The sequence below is a fragment of the Podarcis gaigeae genome (assembly GCF_964106915.1).
Source record: "Podarcis gaigeae genome assembly, chromosome: 15".
NCBI lineage: Eukaryota > Metazoa > Chordata > Lepidosauria > Squamata > Lacertidae > Podarcis > Podarcis gaigeae.
The window spans coordinates 41,806,384-41,826,351 of record NC_139692.1 but is presented as its reverse complement, the minus strand read 5'-3'; the positions used below and the strand labels follow the sequence as shown (position 1 = coordinate 41,826,351).

The 19,968-nt window shown below is 48.3% G+C and overlaps 1 protein-coding gene across 1 annotated transcript in view; it reads left to right on the top strand.

Moving 5' to 3' along the window:
• Positions 1-19,968, top strand: part of DOC2B (double C2 domain beta) — a 137,250-nt gene that overhangs the window by 89,045 nt on the left and 28,237 nt on the right. The window contains exon 5 of the mRNA XM_083715238.1: positions 19,208-19,334. Within this exon, the coding sequence (XP_083571364.1) occupies positions 19,208-19,334 (127 nt within the window). The remainder of the gene's footprint in view (positions 1-19,207; positions 19,335-19,968) is intronic.

Here is a 19,968-nt window from a genome sequence, read left to right as displayed (position 1 = left end):
GGAAATAAGCAGCTATCTTATTTCTAAAAGACATCTGAAGGCAGCCCTGTTTAGGGAAGTTTTTAATATTTAATGCTGTATTGTTTTTAACACTTGACTGGGAGCCGCCCAGAGTGGCTGGGGAAACTCAGCCAGATGGGTGGGGTATAAATAATAAATTATTATTATTATTCTCCCTGTTTTGACCAGGCCAGCTGCCTGCCTCATACTATCTGGCAGATGCAAAGTATGAGCCTCGCCGGTCTGGATCAGGCCAAAGGCATATCTTGCCCGTCATCCTCTTTCCTACAGGGACCAATCAGGTGCCTCTGTGGGAAGGATCTGAGCACAACAGCCACTTGGGTCTCCCAGCAACTGGTATTCAGAGGCATATCATAGCAGAGGCAGCCCACAGGCATTATGGGTTCTCGGTGGTTGTTCTTACAGTATAGGACTCAAATCAAATGGACAGCACCATGTTGGCTACCCTGATAGAGGTGGGCGGAGAAAGGGGAAAGGCCACGTCGGCCCCAGGAGGAGCACGATGTATTTGAGAGGCTCCTAAATTTCACGGAATCCGTCTTCCTCCTCCTTTTTACTGAATCAAAACTGGAGACACTTTTTGCACTTTGTATCTGGCAGCCTTAACACTTTAAGAGTAAACGGGACCTACTCTCGTCAAAGCTCTGAATTATGATTATGAGCAGCACCGGCTGCTGAAAACCTCAGGAGGGGAGAGCTGCTCTTGTGCTCAGGTCCAGTGCATAGTTAAACTATGGAACTCACTGCCACAGGAAACACAGGCTCTCCTTATGTCCTTACTGATTTTTGAAGGGATCTTGACTGACACCTTTCACAGGCACTGTAAGAGATGCTGGTGGGCATCCGGACACCCGTGGGCACCGCGTTGGCAACCCTGAGGAACCGGACAGGTCAATTGTGCTTCCAGGCCTCTGCAGCTGCTCAGCGCTGGAATTTAGGTGCCGACTGGTTTCTAAGTGAGCAGAGCTTTGCACCTTCAATCATGCCAGAGTGGCAATGAAGGAAGGGGGGGGAATTGAGCTGGGGGGGGAGGAGACCTTGCCACTGTGTTTGGCCATGGTGCTTGGCAGGAAAAGAGCAGCTTTGATCCTATCCATTACTTTTACATTAAAGGGACTCTGAAATCAAATGTATCATGCTGTCCTGTAGACGTAATGAATGAGCTTCTTCCCTTCCAAAACAAGGTCCGCGGGGGAGTTGATGGATACAGATGCTCTTTCAGAAGAATCTGTCTTGTGTTGTTGCTATATATATATATATATATATATATATGCAGGTTTTGGTGTCCTCGGGTGTCTTCCCGTGTAAAAGTTGGGGTGTCTAGGCGACGTTTCGACGAGGTCTCACTCGTCATCTTCAGGCTGGTGCTTTCGGCTTCTTGTTACTGGAACAGAGCGGGATCTCAATGTTTGAGTTCCTATAAATACTGTAGAGGGGGTGTGGTGTCTAGCCTCCAATGTTCTGGGCAGAGAGGAAGTTCCCAGGCTAGTGTGCCTTTTCTTCTTTTGTTCCTTAATTACTTGAGAGATACCTTGAGTGATTTCTTGAGTGATATCCTGAGTACCACTTAGGTGGGTCATTAGGTGTGGATTAGTTGCTAAAGTCTTTGTGTCACTCAAGGTATCTCTCAAGTAATTAAGGAACAAAAGAAGAAAAGGCACACTAGCCTGGGAACTTCCTCTCTGCCCAGAACATTGGAGGCTAGACACCACACCCCCTCTACAGTATTTATAGGAACTCAAACATTGAGATCCCGCTCTGTTCCAGTAACAAGAAGCCGAAAGCACCAGCCTGAAGATGACGAGTGAGACCTCGTCGAAACGTCGCCTAGACACCCCAACTTTTACACGGGAAGACACCCGAGGACACCAAAACCTGCATTCCTGTACCCGTGAAAATCTACGAAAGCAAATATATATATATATATATATATTCAATTTTGAAGACTTGAGTACATTGACTTCAAATTCAATATACGCTTCTCTTACAAAATAAACAAGGTGACTTCTCATGACTTCTCACCCTTACCTCCGCGGTGTTTTTATTCCCACAAATATTCTGTCGCATTATTTGTCCATATCTAATACAGCAGTACCTCGGGTTAAGAACTTAATTCGTTCCAGAGGTCCGTTCTTAACCTGAAACTGTTCTTAACCTGAGGTACCACTTTAGCTAATGGGGCCTCCCGCTGCTGCTGCACAATTTCTGTTCTCATCCTGAAGCAAAGTTCTTAACCTGAGGTACTATTTCTGGGTTAGCAGGGTCTGTAACCTGAAGCATCTGTAACCTGAAGCGTCTGTAACCTGAGGTACCACTGTAATATCTTAGTACATTTATTGTCATTTTCCATCTGCTGCTCGTGATTCAAATCCTGCCTGCAATTTCGTTTGACTATAATTCTTTCTCAAACATCCCAAGAAGGGTTTCTGTTCTTCAGGCCTTGTGATCTTTTGACCCTGCACTGGAAAAGCTGCAAAGTGATGGCGATTGTTGACTTGCCTTAGCTACAGGACGGGGGTGGGCTGGGGCGAGTCTGTCTGTCCGGCTATGAGAGAAAGGAGGTCAAATAGGCCTCAGCATATGTTTAACACATTCTTTAGACTGTCATGGCTTCCACCAAAGGATTCTGGGAGTTGTAGTTTGTTAAGGATGGCGAGAGTTATTAGGAGACTTTCATTACCCTCAGCGAGCTACAATTCCCAGGGTGGTTTTGTAGCCTTTTAGACCTTTCCCATGGGTTGGATGAGTGTTGCTCCCAGGAGGGAGGAAGGAGTCAATGGACACCGAGGGTTGGTTCAGAGAAAGAGTTTATTTCTGCTTCCTAGGATAGCAGAAAGGCACTGCGTGATCAGTCACAAGCAAGCACACCTAAAAGCAGATGCATACAGCTTATATTCCCTTCAAGTCCCCTTTCCCCCGCTCCCCAGGAATTCAACCTCATAAGTTTGCATCCTTGAGCATGTTCCTGTACTCTTATCTCAGGGCTCCTGGCGCCATTCCCAAACGTGGGGGCTGACGCAGGCCTGTCTTGCAAGGTCTGTGCGTCAGCGTGGTCAGGATAGTTACAACCGGTAAGATAAGACCATCCTGTCTCCACTCGGAACTGACAAGGCCATCCATTACGCCTTCATGGACTGATAAAGGAGAAGGCTTTGTTTATGCAGCTAAGTTTGTGTTATACAGCTCAAGCTAGTAGATTTTAGCTAATGGATCCCTAGAGAAAGAATCAGGGAAATTTGGGGGAAATTTGGGGCCCAGTTTGGGTGACTGCACCGTCAGGTTTGGGTATCCTGTTCCTTCAGTTTAACAATCAGTCCCTCTTTCCAGGGAAATTTGGGAAATGTAGTTCTGGGGTGAGAGTGTGTGGGTTTCTCTCAACACCCCTTGGCCCAAAACTACCATTCCCAGGATGCTCTGGGGGGAGCCATGACTGTTTGAAGTGGTATATATTGCTTGCAACGTATGCTAAGATTGTGAGCTACGTCAGTTTCTGCTTTTCGTCTTTTCCAGACTTAAGGTCTCCACATTTCCACATCAATTAGGGATTTATTTATTTTTAAACCCTCACAAAAATCCGCCAGCATCTTCGTGTGTCTTCCTCTAACGTACACCTTTTAGTATCCTGCTTTGCCTGATATTTTTGCAAAGCAGTTTTTTCCTAACACAAGCATTTTTTGTAAGTTATTTTCACTAATACAGACATTTATAGTCACACTTTAACCCGAGCCTGTGCACTTTAGCACACATTGCTGGGCTGGAGAACTGCGTTGCAAAATTCGGAGAAATGTGAATTTCAGAGGAGGGATGTGTTTTGTTTCGCATGTGCAAATTAGGTTAAGTTCACCTCTAAATGCAAACTGAATTGAATTTCTCCTCCAGCGTTCTGGGTAAGAGTCTCTCAACTCAGAAATAAGCCAAACTCTTTCCTTCCCATCTGTTCTGATCTTCCAAAACTGTCCCATCAGATGTCAAGGAGATAAAGAATTATACAACTTTTAGAGGACATCTGAAGGCAGCCCGGCATCAGCAAGTTTTTCATGTTTGACATTTTATGATGTTTTTATATGTGCTGGAAGCCACTCAGAGTGGCTAGGAAAACCCAGCCAGATGGGTGAGGTATAAATAATAAAAATTTATTGTTATTATGATCTCAACTTACTGGGTGCTGCGACAAAAGCAGGAGAAGTTGCAGCATTTTGGAATATAGAAGGGAAGATGCATGTTGGATTTCCCACTCTCTTTTCTCTATAGCAGGGGTAGGGAAATCATGGCCCTTCTAAGTGGCCTTTTGTGTGCCCTCACAGAGGGTGGAGAGGTGTGTACTGGCTTTCGTGTGGCTGGAATATAGCCTACCCTTTGTGGTTTAGGGTCCTCGTATCTATGGGACCGCCTCTCCTGGTCTGCCCCGCAGAGGACCTTAAAGTCCATGAATAACCATAGTTTAGAGGTCCCGGGCCCTAAGGAAGTCAGATTATCCTCCACCAGGGCCAGGGCCTTCTCAGTGATGGCTCTGACCTGGTGGGATGCTCTGTCCCATGAGACCAGGGCCCTGCAGGATTTAACCTCCTTCCGCAGGGCCTGTAAGACAGAGCTATTCCACCTGGCTTTCAATTTGAACTTAGCCTGATCTTTTATTCCCCTTCCTTCCCTCACCCTCCCCTTTTTATTAGAATTACCCGCTCTAAGACCCCACAGCTAGATTTATATGATCTGAAGAGAAACCAGGTTTCTCTTCAGATCGTATAAATCTTTCGCCTTTTACTAAGACCCCACAGCTAATTCTCCCCTGGTCTCCTCGCTGGCCCACATAGGACTAACTTAGCCAGCTAGCCCTGGTGATCATCTAATGTTTATTGGATGAATTTCCCCCCTAAATTGATTTTTGAATTCTGAATTTATTGTTATTCTCATTTTACACTTTATTTTATGCTGTTTTTTGTTGCATCAATTGTTTTAAATTTGTTGTTAGCTGCCCTGAGCCAGGAAAGGCAGGGTATAAATACCCTGTTTTTATAAATATAAATATAAATAAATAAATAAATAAATAAATAAATAAATATTATTATTACTCTCCATAACTCCACCCACTTTTGCCTCTGGCAACGCCCACCACTGGCACACAGCCCCCAAGAAAGCGCTCATATGTGATTGCAGCCCTTAGGGGGTGAGAAAGTCGCGCCCCTGCCTCTTCCTCACTTTGCAAAAAACAGGATTTGGACATGGAGGCACGACCCGCCCCCCCCCCCCACAGCAATGTTGGAAATATGTATTTCAAGCAAGATCTGAGCTGTGTCTGAAGCGAGTCATCTCCCTGAGCAAATAATGTATTATTCACAAGAATGCGGTACTCAGCCAATAATTATTTTGTTCACTGATGTATTTTGGCAAATAACAGCCTTACTCACGGCATGCATTATTAAGGGGAGGCAATCTCCGACAGAGACCAAAATCACCAGCGGCACTTCCTTCTCAAGATCTCCTGCAAAGAGGTCAATTGGAGTGTGCTCAGGCATTGGGGGATGGGCGGGGAATTGGGGGAGGGGCGGAACCTCCAAAAACGAAAGCTTTCCCTCAAAAGGAGCACAGTGGCAGGTGTGCCGATATCGCAAGGGGGGTGGCTCTCTTGCACCGCAAGCTCCCAGGGTGAAGATGTGAGGCATAATTGGAGAAGGTCTTTAGATGAATCTGCTTTGCCTGCATTGGGTCATGCGCTCAACTCCAGGTAGCGCAGAGAATATCTGCCTGCCTGGAATCCTGGAGAGCCGTTGGCATTCTGTGTAGACAATGCAGAGCTCCATGGACTGAAGGTCTGATCTGGTACAGTGGTACCTCAGGTTACATACGCTTCAGGTTACAGACTCCGCTAACCCAGAAATAGTGCTTCAAGTTAAGAACTTTGCTTCAGGATGAGAACAGAAATTGTGCTCCAGCGGCACGGCGGCAACAGGAGGCCCCATTAGCTAAAGTGGTGCTTCAGGTTAAGAATAGTTTCAGGTTAAGTATGGACCTCTGGAACAAATGAAGTACTTAACCCGAGGTACCACTGTACAGTCATACCTCATGTTACGTCCACTTCATGTTACGTTCTTTCAGGTTACGTCCCGCGGCGACCCGGAAGTACTGGAAAGGGTTACTTCCGGGTTTTGCCACTCGTGCATGCGCAGAAGTGCAAAATGATGTCACATGCATGCGCAGAAGCGGCGAATCACAACCCGCGCGTGCACAGATGTGCCACTGTGGGCTGCACTCTTTTCATGTTGCGAACTGATCCCATTCGCAACCAGAGGTACCACTGTATAAGGCAGCTTCCTGTGTTCCTATTCACTCAGCCTTTGATTCAGATCCATGAGGACTAGAACCTTGATTTATTTCCAGGGAACGTGCCGTAGCTCAAAGGTACAGCACCAGCTAGGAGCACAGAAGGTCCCTGATTCAACCCCCAATGGAATGTCAAGGTAGGGCTGGAAACCCCCTGGAAAGCTACTGCCAGTCTGTGTTGACAATGCTGGCTGAACTAGAGGGAGACTCGGTATGGGGCAGTTTCCTAAGTTTGTTTGATACCAAAGCTCTGTGGTGAATGAAAGTACCGGAAACCTGCTGGCGTCCCTGACATGGTGAAAAGGCTAGGGCAGGGCTGGAGACCTAAAATCAGAGGTCTGTCTCTCTCGACAGCCTCCATTAGCTGTTTCCTCTCCCAGAGAGACTCGTTTGCTTATCTTTCTCCCAATGTGGCTGGGGACAAAAAAATCAAAGGCAACTCCCTTCAGAATGGCGGATTTGCAGCTAAATATCTTATTCACATGATCTAAGGTTAAACACTCACATGAAAGAGCAGAGAACACTCTCAGTTAATTATCAACCCATTTAGAAGCTCAGAGAGCCCTACTTTGCTTGAGTTTATCCCAATGGAATTTTCCAGTGTTAAACTCTTAACAATACACAGAGAGGCATTTTCCATTTCAATGTCAAGTAAATAATTATTACCCTGCCCGCTTTTCTCCCTCCTTACTTACATCCAGTCGAGGGAGCGGCCCTGCCTGTCGGCTTTCTCCTAAGTGTTGTAGAACTCAACAGGCAGGAGGATGGGAATGAAACCAGAATGATTTGGCTCTACCTGTGGTTGTCTCTGGCGCCACCTACTGTTGGACTCCCTTCCTTCTACCCCATCACTCCCCATGTCCAGCAGCCACCACCGGTGGCATCTCTGGGGCTGTTTCAGGCCAGCCAGGAGGCGTTGCGAGATTTTTCATGGGCAGAGTGGCAACTGGGCGAACATACAGTTTAACGCGGTCCTTTTCCGTCACTATTTCAAAGAAAGATCCGAGAGGGAAGGAGGGGGCTCAGATCAAGAAGATGAAGCACAGAGAATCTCTCAAAAAGGATGCTGAATGGCGAATTCTCACTTCTCTCTGTCGTGGACCTGTTTTTAATGTGTGTGTTTTTAATCATCGGCCTTTTTTTAAAAAAACAACAACCTGCAGACATCGCATCACAATGTTGCATCGATTTCCTATAATAAAATCCAGACGCGAACGTAATTGCTTTAGCATTCCCTCTCACGGGAGGCAGTGATGTCCACCGATTCAGATGGCTTTACAAAGAGAAACAGGGAGCCAGGTGGCGCTGTGGGTTAAACCACAGAGCCTAGGACTTGCCGATCAGACGGTCAGCGGTTCAAATCCCCGCGACGGGGTGAGCTCCCGTTGCTCAGTCCCAGCTCCTGCCAACCTAGCAGTTCAAAAACACGACAAAGTGCAAGTAGATAAATAGGTACTGCTCCGGCGGGAAGGTAAGCGGCGTTTCCGTGTGCTGCTCTGGTTCGCCAGAAGCACCTTAGTCATGCTGGCCACATGACACAGAAGCTATACGCCGGCTCCCTCAGCCAATAAAGCGAGATGAGCGTCGCAACCCCAGAGTCAGCCACGACTGGACCTAATGGTCAGGGGTCCCTTTACCTTTACCTTTACCTTTACAAAGAGGAACAGACTAGTTCACAGAGGAGGAGGCTATCAGTGACTACTCGCCGTGATGGCAGTGCTCTGCCCCCACGGCGACGCGACAGAAACTCGTACAATTATGTGTGGCATGGAGGAAGCGGAAAGAGAAAAGTTTTTCTCCCTCTCCTATAACACTAGACCTCATGGGCAGCCAATGAAGCCAAAGGTTAGAGGATTTAGGACATGGGGGGGGGGGGACATCTGGGAAATTATATATAATGAGATGAAAAAGATGTTGAAATATACATTCTTAAAAAAACCAGAAGCATTTTTACTTGGTATTATAGGCCAAGACATTAATAGGCAAGATGTCAAACTGTTCTTATATGCAACAACAGCAGCAAGAGTATTGTTAGCCCAGAAATGGAAGCAAGAAGAAATTCGGACGAAAGAAGAATGGCAGACAAAATTAATGGACTATGCAGAATTGGACAAAATGACAGGAAGGATTCGAAACCTGCGGGACCAGAGATTTACAGAAGATTGGAAGAAGTATACGAATTATTTGAAGAGCAACTGTAATCAACAAATTACGCTAGTAGGACTACAAGAAGTTTTGTAAGGAGAAATATACGAAGTCTTACAAAGTAGAAAAAGATAGAGATATTGGTTATGAGTTTGAAATGTAATAGGGAAAATAAGAAATGCATACTAAGAGATTAGATTGGAAAATTTTCAGACAGGACTGATGGAAGTCAAAAAACTTGAATAAGGTGTAAAAGTATGTTTAATTACTGTTGAAAATGATATGTTAAAAAACTAATAAAATTGTAAATATATATTTTTATAAAGGACAGGGGGGAAAAGAAAGTGCAGTACGTTGTTAGCCTGTGGAACTCACTTCCACAGGACGCAGTGATGGTCGCCAACCTGGATGTATTTCAAAGAGGACTGGACAATTTCATGGAGGAACAGTTGTCAGTGGCTCCTAGCCATGATGGCTATGCACTGCCTCCACAGTCAGAAGCAGTAATGCTTCTGAATAGCAGTTTTTTGGGGGGAAATCAGGAAGGGAGAGTGTTGCTCTTGTGCTCTGATCTTGTGGGCACCTGGTCAGCCACTGTGAGAACAGGGTGCTGGTCTGGGTGGGCCGCTTAGGCATGATCCTGCAGAGTTTGTGTGTGTGTGTGGTGTCTCCAGGCCTTCCAAGTTTTGACTAGACTCAGACCTGCTTCGCTTCTGCACACAAGGACCCCTTTTGCCTTCAGGGCACAACCAGGAAATGGTTGCAGAACCCTTGCTGAACTTCTGATAAATAATAATAATTTATTATTTATACCCCGCCCATCTGGCTGAGTTTCCCCAGCCACTCTGGGCGGCTCCCAATCAAGTGTTAAAAACAGTACAGCATTAAATATTAAAAACTTCCCTAAACAGGGCTGCCTTCAGATGTCTTTTAAAGAGAAGATAGCTGCTTATTTCCTTCACATCTGAAGGGAGGGCGTTCCACAGGGTGGGCGCCACCACCGAGAAGGCCCTCTGCCTGGTTCCCTGTAATCTCACTTCTCGCAATGAGGGAACTGCCAGAAGGCCCTCGGCGCTGGATCTCAGTGTCCGGGCTGAATGATGGGAGTGGAGACACTCCTTCAGGTCTACTGGGCCGAGGCCGTTGGGTCATGTATTAGAGACCGAAAAGCAGGACAAATAAAGTCAGCTGCAGTGGGGCCATCAAAATACAATGCCAATCTCCGCAGCAATACCTTTATGAAGTCAGCTGGAATGTGGCTTCTGGTTCTCCAGGAGTTTTCATCAAGCGAAGATGGTTAGAGAAACCATAGCAGGGCAGGGAGGGGCAAAGCGTAAGGATTTGCTGATCTCGGAGCCATGGACGGTGTCTGCTTTGAGTCTAAGAATGGGCTACTCTCAGTGAATTTTGGTTACTCTCAGTGAATCCTTTTTCCAGCCTTACAGTTCTCCTTATTTCCATATCTATTTGTGATACACAGTTCTGCAGGTGCATCACTTAATATATCCATCCATGTACACAATTTTGCCTTCATGCACCTTTTGGGAAGCGATTTCCTCCTTACAGTATGCATAATCTCGGGTTACATACGCTTCAGGTTACAGACTCTGCTAACCCGGAAGTAGTACCTCGGGTTAAGAACTTTGCTTCAGGATGAGAACAGAAATCGCACGGTGGCAGCAGGAGGCCGCATTAGCTAAAGTGGTACCTCAGGTTAAGAACAGTTTCAGGTTAAGAACAGACCTCCAGAACAAATTAAGTTCTTAACCCAAGGTACCACTGTGTGTGTGTGTGTGTGTGTGTGTGTGTGTGTGCACTCTTCCCCCGATATGCTCAGTCTTTTATGCATTTTTTAAAATGTTGTAATACTGCATCACAAAATTCAGGCAACGCTTCAGGCAACTTAAAGGTAAAGGGACCCCTGACCATTAGGTCCAGTCGTGGCCGACTCTGGGGTTGCGGCGCTCATCTTGCTTTAGTGGCCGAGGGAGCCGGCGTACAGCTTCCGGGTCATGTGGCCAGCATGACTAAGCCACTTCTGGCGAAACCAGAGCAGCGCACGGAAATGCCGTTTACCTTCCCGCCGGAGCGGTACCTATTTATCTACTTGCACTTTGACGTGCTTTCGAACTGCTAAGTGGGCAGGAGCAGGGACCGAGCAACGGGAGCTCACCCCGTCGCAGGGATTTGAACCACTGACCTTCTGATTGGCAAGCCTTAGGCTCTGTGGTTTAACCCACAGTGCCACCCGCATCCCTAGATGGGTCTGTACTAACCTGCAAAATCGACTATTTCCTCCCCACCCCTGATGTAGTCTGAGGATGGAGTGCTGGAGGAGGTCACAGGCATCCTAAGGAGCCTTGATTAGGTGTTTTGCAGGGTTCAGGTTGCCCCAAGGCATTCTGGGAAGAAGGCACATACAGCTGTTGACGGCACAGAAGCAGGAGGCATCTCAGAGCAACCCCTTACATCGACGTTTCCTGAGAAAACACACTGCTGTGTGGATATCCAAACACTTTCCCTCAAGCACTGACTTCCATGCTCTCCATAACCTACACATGATCCTCCGTCCTTGAGAGCCTCTGGGGGGCGGAATAGAAGGGCTCAGGGGGGGATTCTCATTCTGCCCTTGCTCTGTCCTACACCACCCGCTGCCCCCTTAGCCCAGTTTCTGTTGATAGCCATCGTTAGTTCCTCTTCAGAGGTAATTGACTTTGCGCCTTTAAGGATTATGAGTTTTAATTTCCCTGGGAAGTTGGAGGGAAATTTGGGGACACATCTTGGAGGGAGGGGGGAGAGTTGCACTTCTCCACTGCATCTCCCTGCATCTCAACACAAAGTCGTCACCTCGCTTATCCATCAGGGCTGTTGCCAACCTGCCCCCAGAGGCCTAGGAAGGGGGTGCGGTGTGGACGGTTCGCTCCGGGTGTAATCGCTGAGGGGAGTGACATTCGGTGCCTGCGACCCCCAAGCCTACCCTGAGCCGTCAGGGGAAGGGGGGAGCTGCACCACTTTGCCAGCGGCCTTCCCCCCTTCCCCCTTCATTTTGACAGGCTGCTGGAGGCAGGCAGGGTGTGCCGGTCCCGAGGGCTAACCGTGCGGCGAGGTCCGAGTCCAGTCCGAGGTCAAGGGTACGGTATGGAGGCTGTCCGTCAAAGCTGAAGCAGGGTCCAAGGCAGGGAGTCGGGTGGGGTCAGGAACTCTGGCAGAAGAGCAGGACAGGGTGCAGGCAGGAACAGGCTACCAACAATGTTGCTCCCGCAATCTGGGACTAAGGCTGGCTGGCTTCTATCTGCCCCAAGGCATTGGGCAGCCCCGGTCCACAGGTGACTCGCCTCTCCTGGCCTGGAGGCGAGCACTCCTCCTGTGGGAACTTAGTTCCCTCCGCCTCTCTGCCCTGAGCCTCTGCAGCTCAGGAGAGGCTGGAGGGTTACTGGACCCAGAGGCAACCTCAGCTTCCCCTGATGGGGCTGAGAGTGGAGCACCTGCAGGCAATGGGTCCTCCATCACCTCAGGAGCCAGAGCAGACTCAGCTGGTGCCTGCACCTGAGGATCCAGCACAGGTGAGGACCCTTCAGGCTCAGGCCCCAGTCCCGGCTTAGCTGGTTCTGGAGGCGGGGACTCCTGTGCAGGCTGGGATTCCTCAGGTTCAGCCTCCGAGTCCGAATCCCAGGCTATCACACAGGGAGAGGATGGGAAGGAGGCAGGTGAGCAAGCAAGTGGGCAGTGAGGAGGGAAGGAGAGAAGCAAAAGCTCTCTCAACCCAGGACCCAAACCCTGGAATGCAGAGGAGGAGAGTGTCAGGAGTTCAGCCTACACTTGAGTAGGAGCCTGGCAGAGACACATGCCCGACTGGCATGTTCTCTCCCTCCTGGTCGATCGTTCGGGAGCTTCATTAGCTTTCTTCTGCCCGAACATCACAGCGACCGATGCCAACAGACATCGGCACACTTAGGGATCCGTAGAGTTTGCGCAGTTGCGTGACAGACCTCAGCAACTCAGCATTTTGGCTAATCTACTTTATTTACATATAAACACACACGGAGCACTGCAACATGGCTCCCTCTCTTTCTAGCATCAGACAGGAAAGGGAAAAAGAACAAAGGACCATAGTCCCGCTTCATCCTGTCTCCGTCACTTCCCACTCTGTGGAGTCAAAACATACACCATCATGTGATAGACAACAATCCCACGACTGCAATCATGGAGCAGGAATTCTAACAGAGAAGTGGGGTGTGAGAACAAAGTTAGGGGAGGGAAGTTTTCAGTGCTTATGCTCACAATGTTAAGTAGATAAACAAGAAAATAACACTTGCAGCTGTGTCTTATTTTTTCCTTCTTTTAATCATTTCAATGTGTGACAAAAAACTTCCGCACCAGTTACCACCTGACCTTGCTATGCCTCTGCCTGCCCCACATTTGGAGGGCTGCTTAGAGGCATCTGACCAGCTGCAGTGGGAAACAGGGTGCTGAACTAGGTGGTCCTTTGGTCTGGGCAAGATGCGCTCTTTTTCAGCTGCTGATGTGACATTCAGTGGTGCAGCAGGTAGTCTGGAGTTCATGGTCTCACAAGCCTTTGGGGACTGGACAAGCAAACTGGCACTCTTGTGAGTGGGTTGCACCTGCAAGGTTTGTTTGTGTTGTGTCTCTGAGTCCTTGGAGATGGAGTTGCTGCTAGCTCATTGTCCATCCAGCATACTCTCAGGTGCCTCCCCAGGCAGTGGCCCCTTTCTGACAGGAAGTGATGCTGCTGGCTGTACTCCAGGAGATCCCTGACTGACTAGAGGCCCAGGGACACAAGACCTCTCTGTCCATTTGCCTGGGCATCCCGGGATCCAGCACCTGACCTGACTCCCTTGATCACTGGCCCCCTTCTCCAGCTCAGACATTTATTTGGCCCCTGGCGTCACCTCCCCCTTGGCACTTGGAGTCATCAAGCTCCAACTCCTTGAACTCCTCTCCATCTTTATGAGGAACGGTTAAGGGAGTTGGGTTTGTTCAGCCTGGAGAAAAGAAGACTAACATGGTAGCCGCCTTCAGATATCTGAAGGGAGATCCTGTAGAAGATGGAGCAAGCTTGTTTTCTGCTGCTCTGGAGGGGAGGGCCCAAACCAACGAGAAGAAGACTCCATCACCTTCCAAGAATCTTTGATTCCCTTGTTCCTCCTCAGGATCTGACCGTCCCCTCCACTGCATCTCCACAGGGCTCATGCCAACTTTACGCATGGAGCCTGAATGGTCAAGCAAGCATGTTTCCTGTGGGCTGTGGGGTGGTGTCCCCCCCCCACTACACAAACACACATGTGCACCTCAGAGTCACCAACATGCCGCAAATGGGTTCTGAAGCTAAAAACCCAATTTTAAGTCCTGGAGATAAAGGAGGACTTGGGGACGAGGAAGGTTCACACCGCCAGCCTTGATTTTGATGGCGAGGGGAGAACCCCACTTGAAACTGTCTCCAATTCTAGGGATTTAGACTGCCCTTTTTTATTATTATCTTGCTTCCCCCCCCCCCCACTGCAGAAGCTAGCACCCTCCTTCCCTCATTGGAGATAAACATTATAGAAAGCCAGGGCAGATGAGAACACTCGAAGAGATAAAGAAAAATCCATTTCCCGCTCCTTTTGTTCAAGTTACTGCTGTTTTTTTATTATCATCCCATGTCTTCACTTGCTTTTATATTAGTCTCCTACCGCCGCCCCCTCTCCTGTTTTAAAAAGGTCTTGTGGGTGGCTGTTCCATTGTGCTCTCATCCCCCCATCTCCAGGTACGTCCCACCTGGAGATCAGAGGGAGTCCTTCTCCCTCAAGGGTGGGCATTGGGAGGTCAGAGAACTCTGGCGAAAAACGCTAACAGGTCCAGAAATTTTAAAAAACCCTCTGTAAAAGAGAATTAAAAGCATGCAAACATCCCTTTGTTGTCTTCCGAGAATGGGCCCAGGCAATGGAGGTAGATGGGAGGGAGGTGGAGTGCTCAAACTGCACATAAAATAAAATGAAATCTGTTAGCTTCCTGCAGAAGACACAGGGCAACCCATGCACCCCTGTGCACACAGGTTGGAGGGAGTCTAGGAGCATGCCGTGGGGAGGGGATGATCCTTTGGGGGATGAGTCCCCATCTGGGAACTGATGAGTGTCTTAACTTTGGGAAAATAGGTAAAGGTAAAGGGACCCCTGACCATTAGGTCCAGTTGCGGACGACTCTGGGGTTGCGGCGCTCATCTTGCTTTATTGGCCGAAGGAGCCGGCGTACAGCTTCCGGGTCATGTGGCCAGCAGGACTAAGCCACTTCTGGCAAACCAGAGCAGTGCACAGAAACACCGTTTACCTTCCCGCCAGTTTACCTACTTGTCTACAAGTTTACCTACTTGCACATTTTGACGTGCTTTCGAACTGCTAGGTTGGCAGGAGCAGGGACTGAGCTACGGGAGCTCAGCCCGTTGCGGGGATTCGAACCGCCGACCTTCTGATCGGCAAGCCCTAGGCTCTGTGGTTTAACCCACAGCACCATAGCCGGCAGCAATTTCAGAGTTGGGAGCCCATGCCACGATCTGTCATGCTAAGAGGGAGGCCTGTGGATGAAGCGAGCCGGAGCCTAGCCACAGGGTGCAGAAGACTTACTTACCAAGAGCATCGCACAGTTCCACTGATCCATTTTGGAGACGTACGTTGGGATCTCAGATTTGTCGAAGGGTCTGGATCTGAACGAGCAGAAGAGGCTGGTCCCCCCAGTCGGGAGTGGGGGAACTCTTCCCTCCACAGGGACTCTCCTTATGGCCACCCATATAAGTGGTGTGTCATTGTTTCCTAAATTGATCCTTTTACGGGGTTTGTATATATTTTATGCATTGTGAGTTGCTGCTGTTTTTATCGATTATACTTTAGTAATTATCTATTGCAATTGTTAAGAGTGAATTTCTGTTTAATTGTTGTTTGCTGCTAATTAATTTCACTGTGCCGCTATTATATTCTAGCGGCCGATTGGATGTTACTTTATTATTTGATGTAAGTTGTTTGTTGCCAAGTTATGTTTTTATGATGACTTTTTGTGTTGGGTCAGATTGTTATATAAAGTGTGTGATCTTTGTTGTTTCTTCAGCCTGTAAGCCTCCTTGCGTGTAGTAATATAGAAAGGTGATATACAAATTAAAAGGGAAAGGAAAGGAGAAAGATGGAGGAGGAAGAAGCTGTCAGGCAGAACCTGCCCCCCTGGGCTGGGTGTAAGTGAGAAGGGCAGGCAGGCAGAGGCTGGCTGAGGGCAAACAGAGGTCTATGGGGCAGCACCCAGTTTGCCCTAGAGGACCAGCCACTATTGACCTGAGTACACAGGCTGGGCCATGAAGCCCATAAAGTCCAGGCCTCCTACAGCCCTCCATTGCTGCCTGGCCCTCCGCACCTGCCACCTGAGGCAGCAGCCGGTTCATTCTGCCCAACAACAGAGCCGGGCCCCGTGCAAGGGAGAAGTGCTCCATCTCCATCTCCTGGTCCAAACTAAATAAAAAGTCAATTGCACAGCGAGTGCTTCACCTCCTGATTTAATAAATGCTTTCCCAGGCAGGGTACAATGCCGCTCCGATATGCAGAGTGGTTCTTTCCCCTCTGCAAATGGCTTCTCTCTCACATATACGCCTGCAAACTTTTTGTAATTTTTGTAAGAGGTCTCCCCGCGTTTGTATCGAGTCATTCAGGTTCTCCAATAAGCCCCATTGTGGCAGGTCTTGTGTGTGTGTGTGTGTGTGTGTGTGTGTGTGTGTGTGTGTCCTTGTGAGATTCAAATTGGCCCTGGTGGCTGGCTACTATCTTTGTTGTTGTTGTTGTTTAGTCATTTAGTTGTGTCCGCCTCTTCGTGACCCCCTGGACCAGAGCACGCCAGGCACTCCTGTCTTCCACTGCCTCCTGCAGTTTGGTCAAACTCATGCTGGTAGCTTTGAGAACACTGTCCCACCATCTCATCCTCTGTCGTCTCCTTCTCCTTGTGCCCTCCATCTTTCCCAACATCAGGGTCTTTTCCAGTGAGTCTTTTCTTCTCATGAGGTGGCCAAAGTATTGGAGCCTCAGCTTCAGGATCCGTCCTTCCAGTGAGCACTCAGGGCTGATTTCCTTAAGAATGGAGAGGTTTGATCTTCTTGCAGTCCATGGGACTCTCAAGAGTCTCCTCCAGCACCATAATTCAAAAGCATCCATTCTTCGGTGATCAGCTTTCTTTATGGTCCAGCTCTCACTTCCATACATCACTACTGGGAAAACCAGAGCTTTAACTATACGGACCTTTGTTGGCAAGGTGATGTCTCTGCTGGCTACTATCTTAGTTCTTTTCAATTGCTTCTCCTTTCTGTCTGTCTGTCTTTTCCCCCTGGCTCCTTAGCACCAGCTAATAACAAGAGCTTTTGTGAATCTGCTTCGGCTTTGTGGGAGAGGATGATAAAGAGCTTTGCTGAGAAATCCTTGCCAAAGACCGAGGGCCAAGAGGTCTTTAAGAGGTGCCTGCAGAATTAGCCAGGCTCAGTTTGTTTGACTTACGCATTGAGGGCTCGCCTGCCCACTTACGACTCACGTGAAAAGCTTTGTCTCCAGGTGGTAAATTTGGAAAGGTAGAGAATGTTCTCCCAGTTACGGCAGGGTGCTGGGCCTTTGGTCTGACCCAGCAGGAATCGTTTGTTCCCATGTTTATTTCTAGTGCGGGTTCTCCCCACAACTACCCTCTGTGAGGCTGGCAATTTGCCCAACTCCCTGTTACTTTGCACACATTCACACAAGGTCTTTCATCTTCCCAGACTTCCCTGGGAAACAAGGCCAGTCACTGTCCAATTTCCAGGAAAATAAACCTGCCGCTCACCCCAGGGCTCGGTGTAACACTGAATCATCTCTCATTAGTGCCGAGCTTTGTGGCCCAAGACTCAGCGCACTGAGTTGGGGAGGGGGGCGCAGGCCGGGAAATAACATTATGCCATGGTGATTAAAATAAATTCTGACAGCCTCCCTCATCCAAACGACCCCCCCCCCCAGCACGGAGAGCAGCCCTTTCATCTCCGTCTGCGAAAGGGACTCAATGGGCGACGCTCTCCTTCTTTTCTCACCACCCACACGGCTGTCGCCAATTTGAGACAACCAAGAGAAAGGGGCAGCTGGACCCAAACGTTGCCAGCTGCCGGAGAGACATTCTTGGTCCTGGTTTGACAATTGCAAAGGCTCATCCCCCCTTCTTTCTGCTGCTAAGAGCTTTCCAATGCGTTGGAAACTTCTGGAAGTTGTTCGATGCACTTAGATATTATTTTTTTTAAGGAAAAAAATGTTTCAGCAACTTCTTGTGATTTATTTGGTGTGGGGAACTGCAAGCTCTGGGGCTAGATCCAGGCCTTTTTATCTAACCTGTGGGGCTCTCCCCAGGCCACACCCCCTCTCCCAGGCCACACCCCCTCTCCCCAGGCCACACCCCTCGATGGCCATGCTTTGCACCTTCCTGGGGTGTTTTTGCCTGGTTAGAAATACCGTATGTCCTTGAACTCTGGTAACACCTCTTACCTGCCTGGATGGTTGATATGAAAGAGTGTGTGTGTGTGTGTGTGTGTGTGTGTGTGTGTGTGTGTGTGTGTTTAGAACAATAAAATAGACATTCATTGCTTTACTCACTTTGCTCTTGGCCCCTCCCACCATTGGCATGTGACCCTCGGAAAATCACTGGGAAGGAAGCATGGCTCTCGGGTCCCTACCTCTGCCATCGCTTCTTGTTGTGAACATTTATTTATTTATTATTACCTTTCCCCCATTCCAGCAGGCCATAGCAGGTCCCACGGTCAAGAAGGCTGTTTCTGCACATGCCGTAGAGGGGGCAGATAATAAAATAATAATAATAATAATAATAATAATAATAATAATAATAATAATAATAATAATTTATTTGTACCCTGCCCATCTGGCTGGGTTTCCCCAGCCACTCTGGGTGGCTTCCAACAAAGATTAAAGATACATAAAAATGTCACACATTAAAAACTTCCCTAAATGGGGCTCATCCACCTGGGAAGGGAGCCCATCTAGGGGAAGGAAAACTCTGACCCTAAACCTTGTGGGACATCTTTGGGAGAAGACAAGGCTAAGGAATAAACCCTACACAAATCCGGAGTGGAAGAAGAAGAAGAAGAAGAAGAAGAAGAAGAAGAAGAAGAAGAAGAAGAAGACGACAACGAAGAAGAATAGTAGTAGTAGTAGTAGTAGTAGTAGTAGTAGTTTGGATTTGATATCCCGCCTTTCACTCCCCTTAAGGAGTCTCAAAGCAACCAACATTCTCCTTTCCCTTCCTCCCCCACAACAAACACTCTGTGAGGTGAGTGGGGCTGAGAGACTTCAAAGAAGTGTGACTGGCCCAAGGTCACCCAGCAGCTGCATGTGGAGGAGCAGGGAAGCGAACCCAGTTCACCAGATTACGAGTCAACTGCTCTTAACCACTACACCACACTGGAGTCCCAAAGGCAGTTGGATGGCGCCATATATGCCTCCTTCCAGCAACTCCTGCAGCCAGACCTCTTGCTCTGCTTTCCTTTGAACCCCATCAGTGAGGCCGAGACGAGGGTCTTGTATTCTGGGCAAATGGCGGTGTGCCGCAATGCCCCCCCCCCCAATGGCTCTGCCTCAGGGGAGGACCAGCCCCACTGCAACACTTCCCTCGCTGGCTAAACCATTCCACCTGCCCTTTCACCTTTCTGCTCTTTCCCTGTTCTCTCTTTCAGAATCTCTGTTTGTGACGAGGACAAATTCCGCCACAACGAGTTCATCGGAGAAACGAGGATCCCTTTGAAGAAACTAAAGCCCAACCAGACCAAGAAGTTCTACATCTGCCTGGAGAAGCAACTGCCGGTGAGTGAGTTTAGGAAAGCATGTCGCTAGTAGCTGGTGGTAACGCGACATAGGCTATTTGCAGCTGAGTAAAGCTATCTACCGTATTTTTCGCTCTATAAGACGCACCAGACCACAAGACGCACCTAGTTTTTGGAGGAGGAAAACAAGAAAAAAAATATTCTGAATCCCAGAAGCCAGAACACCAAGAGGAATCGCTGCGCAGTAAAAGCAGCAATCCCTCTTGCTGTTCTGGCTTCTGTGATAGCTGCGCAGCCTGTATTCCCTCCATAAGACGCACACACATTTCCCCTTACTTTTAAGGAGGGAAAAAGTGAGTCTTATAGAGCAAAAAAATATGGTATATTGTAAATCGGGCATTAGAAAAGCACAGCACTGTTAGCAACATAGCTGTCAACTTTTCCCTTTTCTGGCGAGGAATCCTATTCGGAATAAGGGAATTTCCCTTTAAAAAAGGGAAACGTTGACAGCTATGGTTAGCAAGACGGTAAGTCATTGGGTTTATATGCTGTAAATAGCTCAGGCTGTAGTGCTGATAACAAATCCCCATGAACACAGTGAGGCTTACTTAAGAGTAAACATGCATATGGCTCAGCTGCACAGGATTTTGTGATGGCGCATCCAGCACTGACAG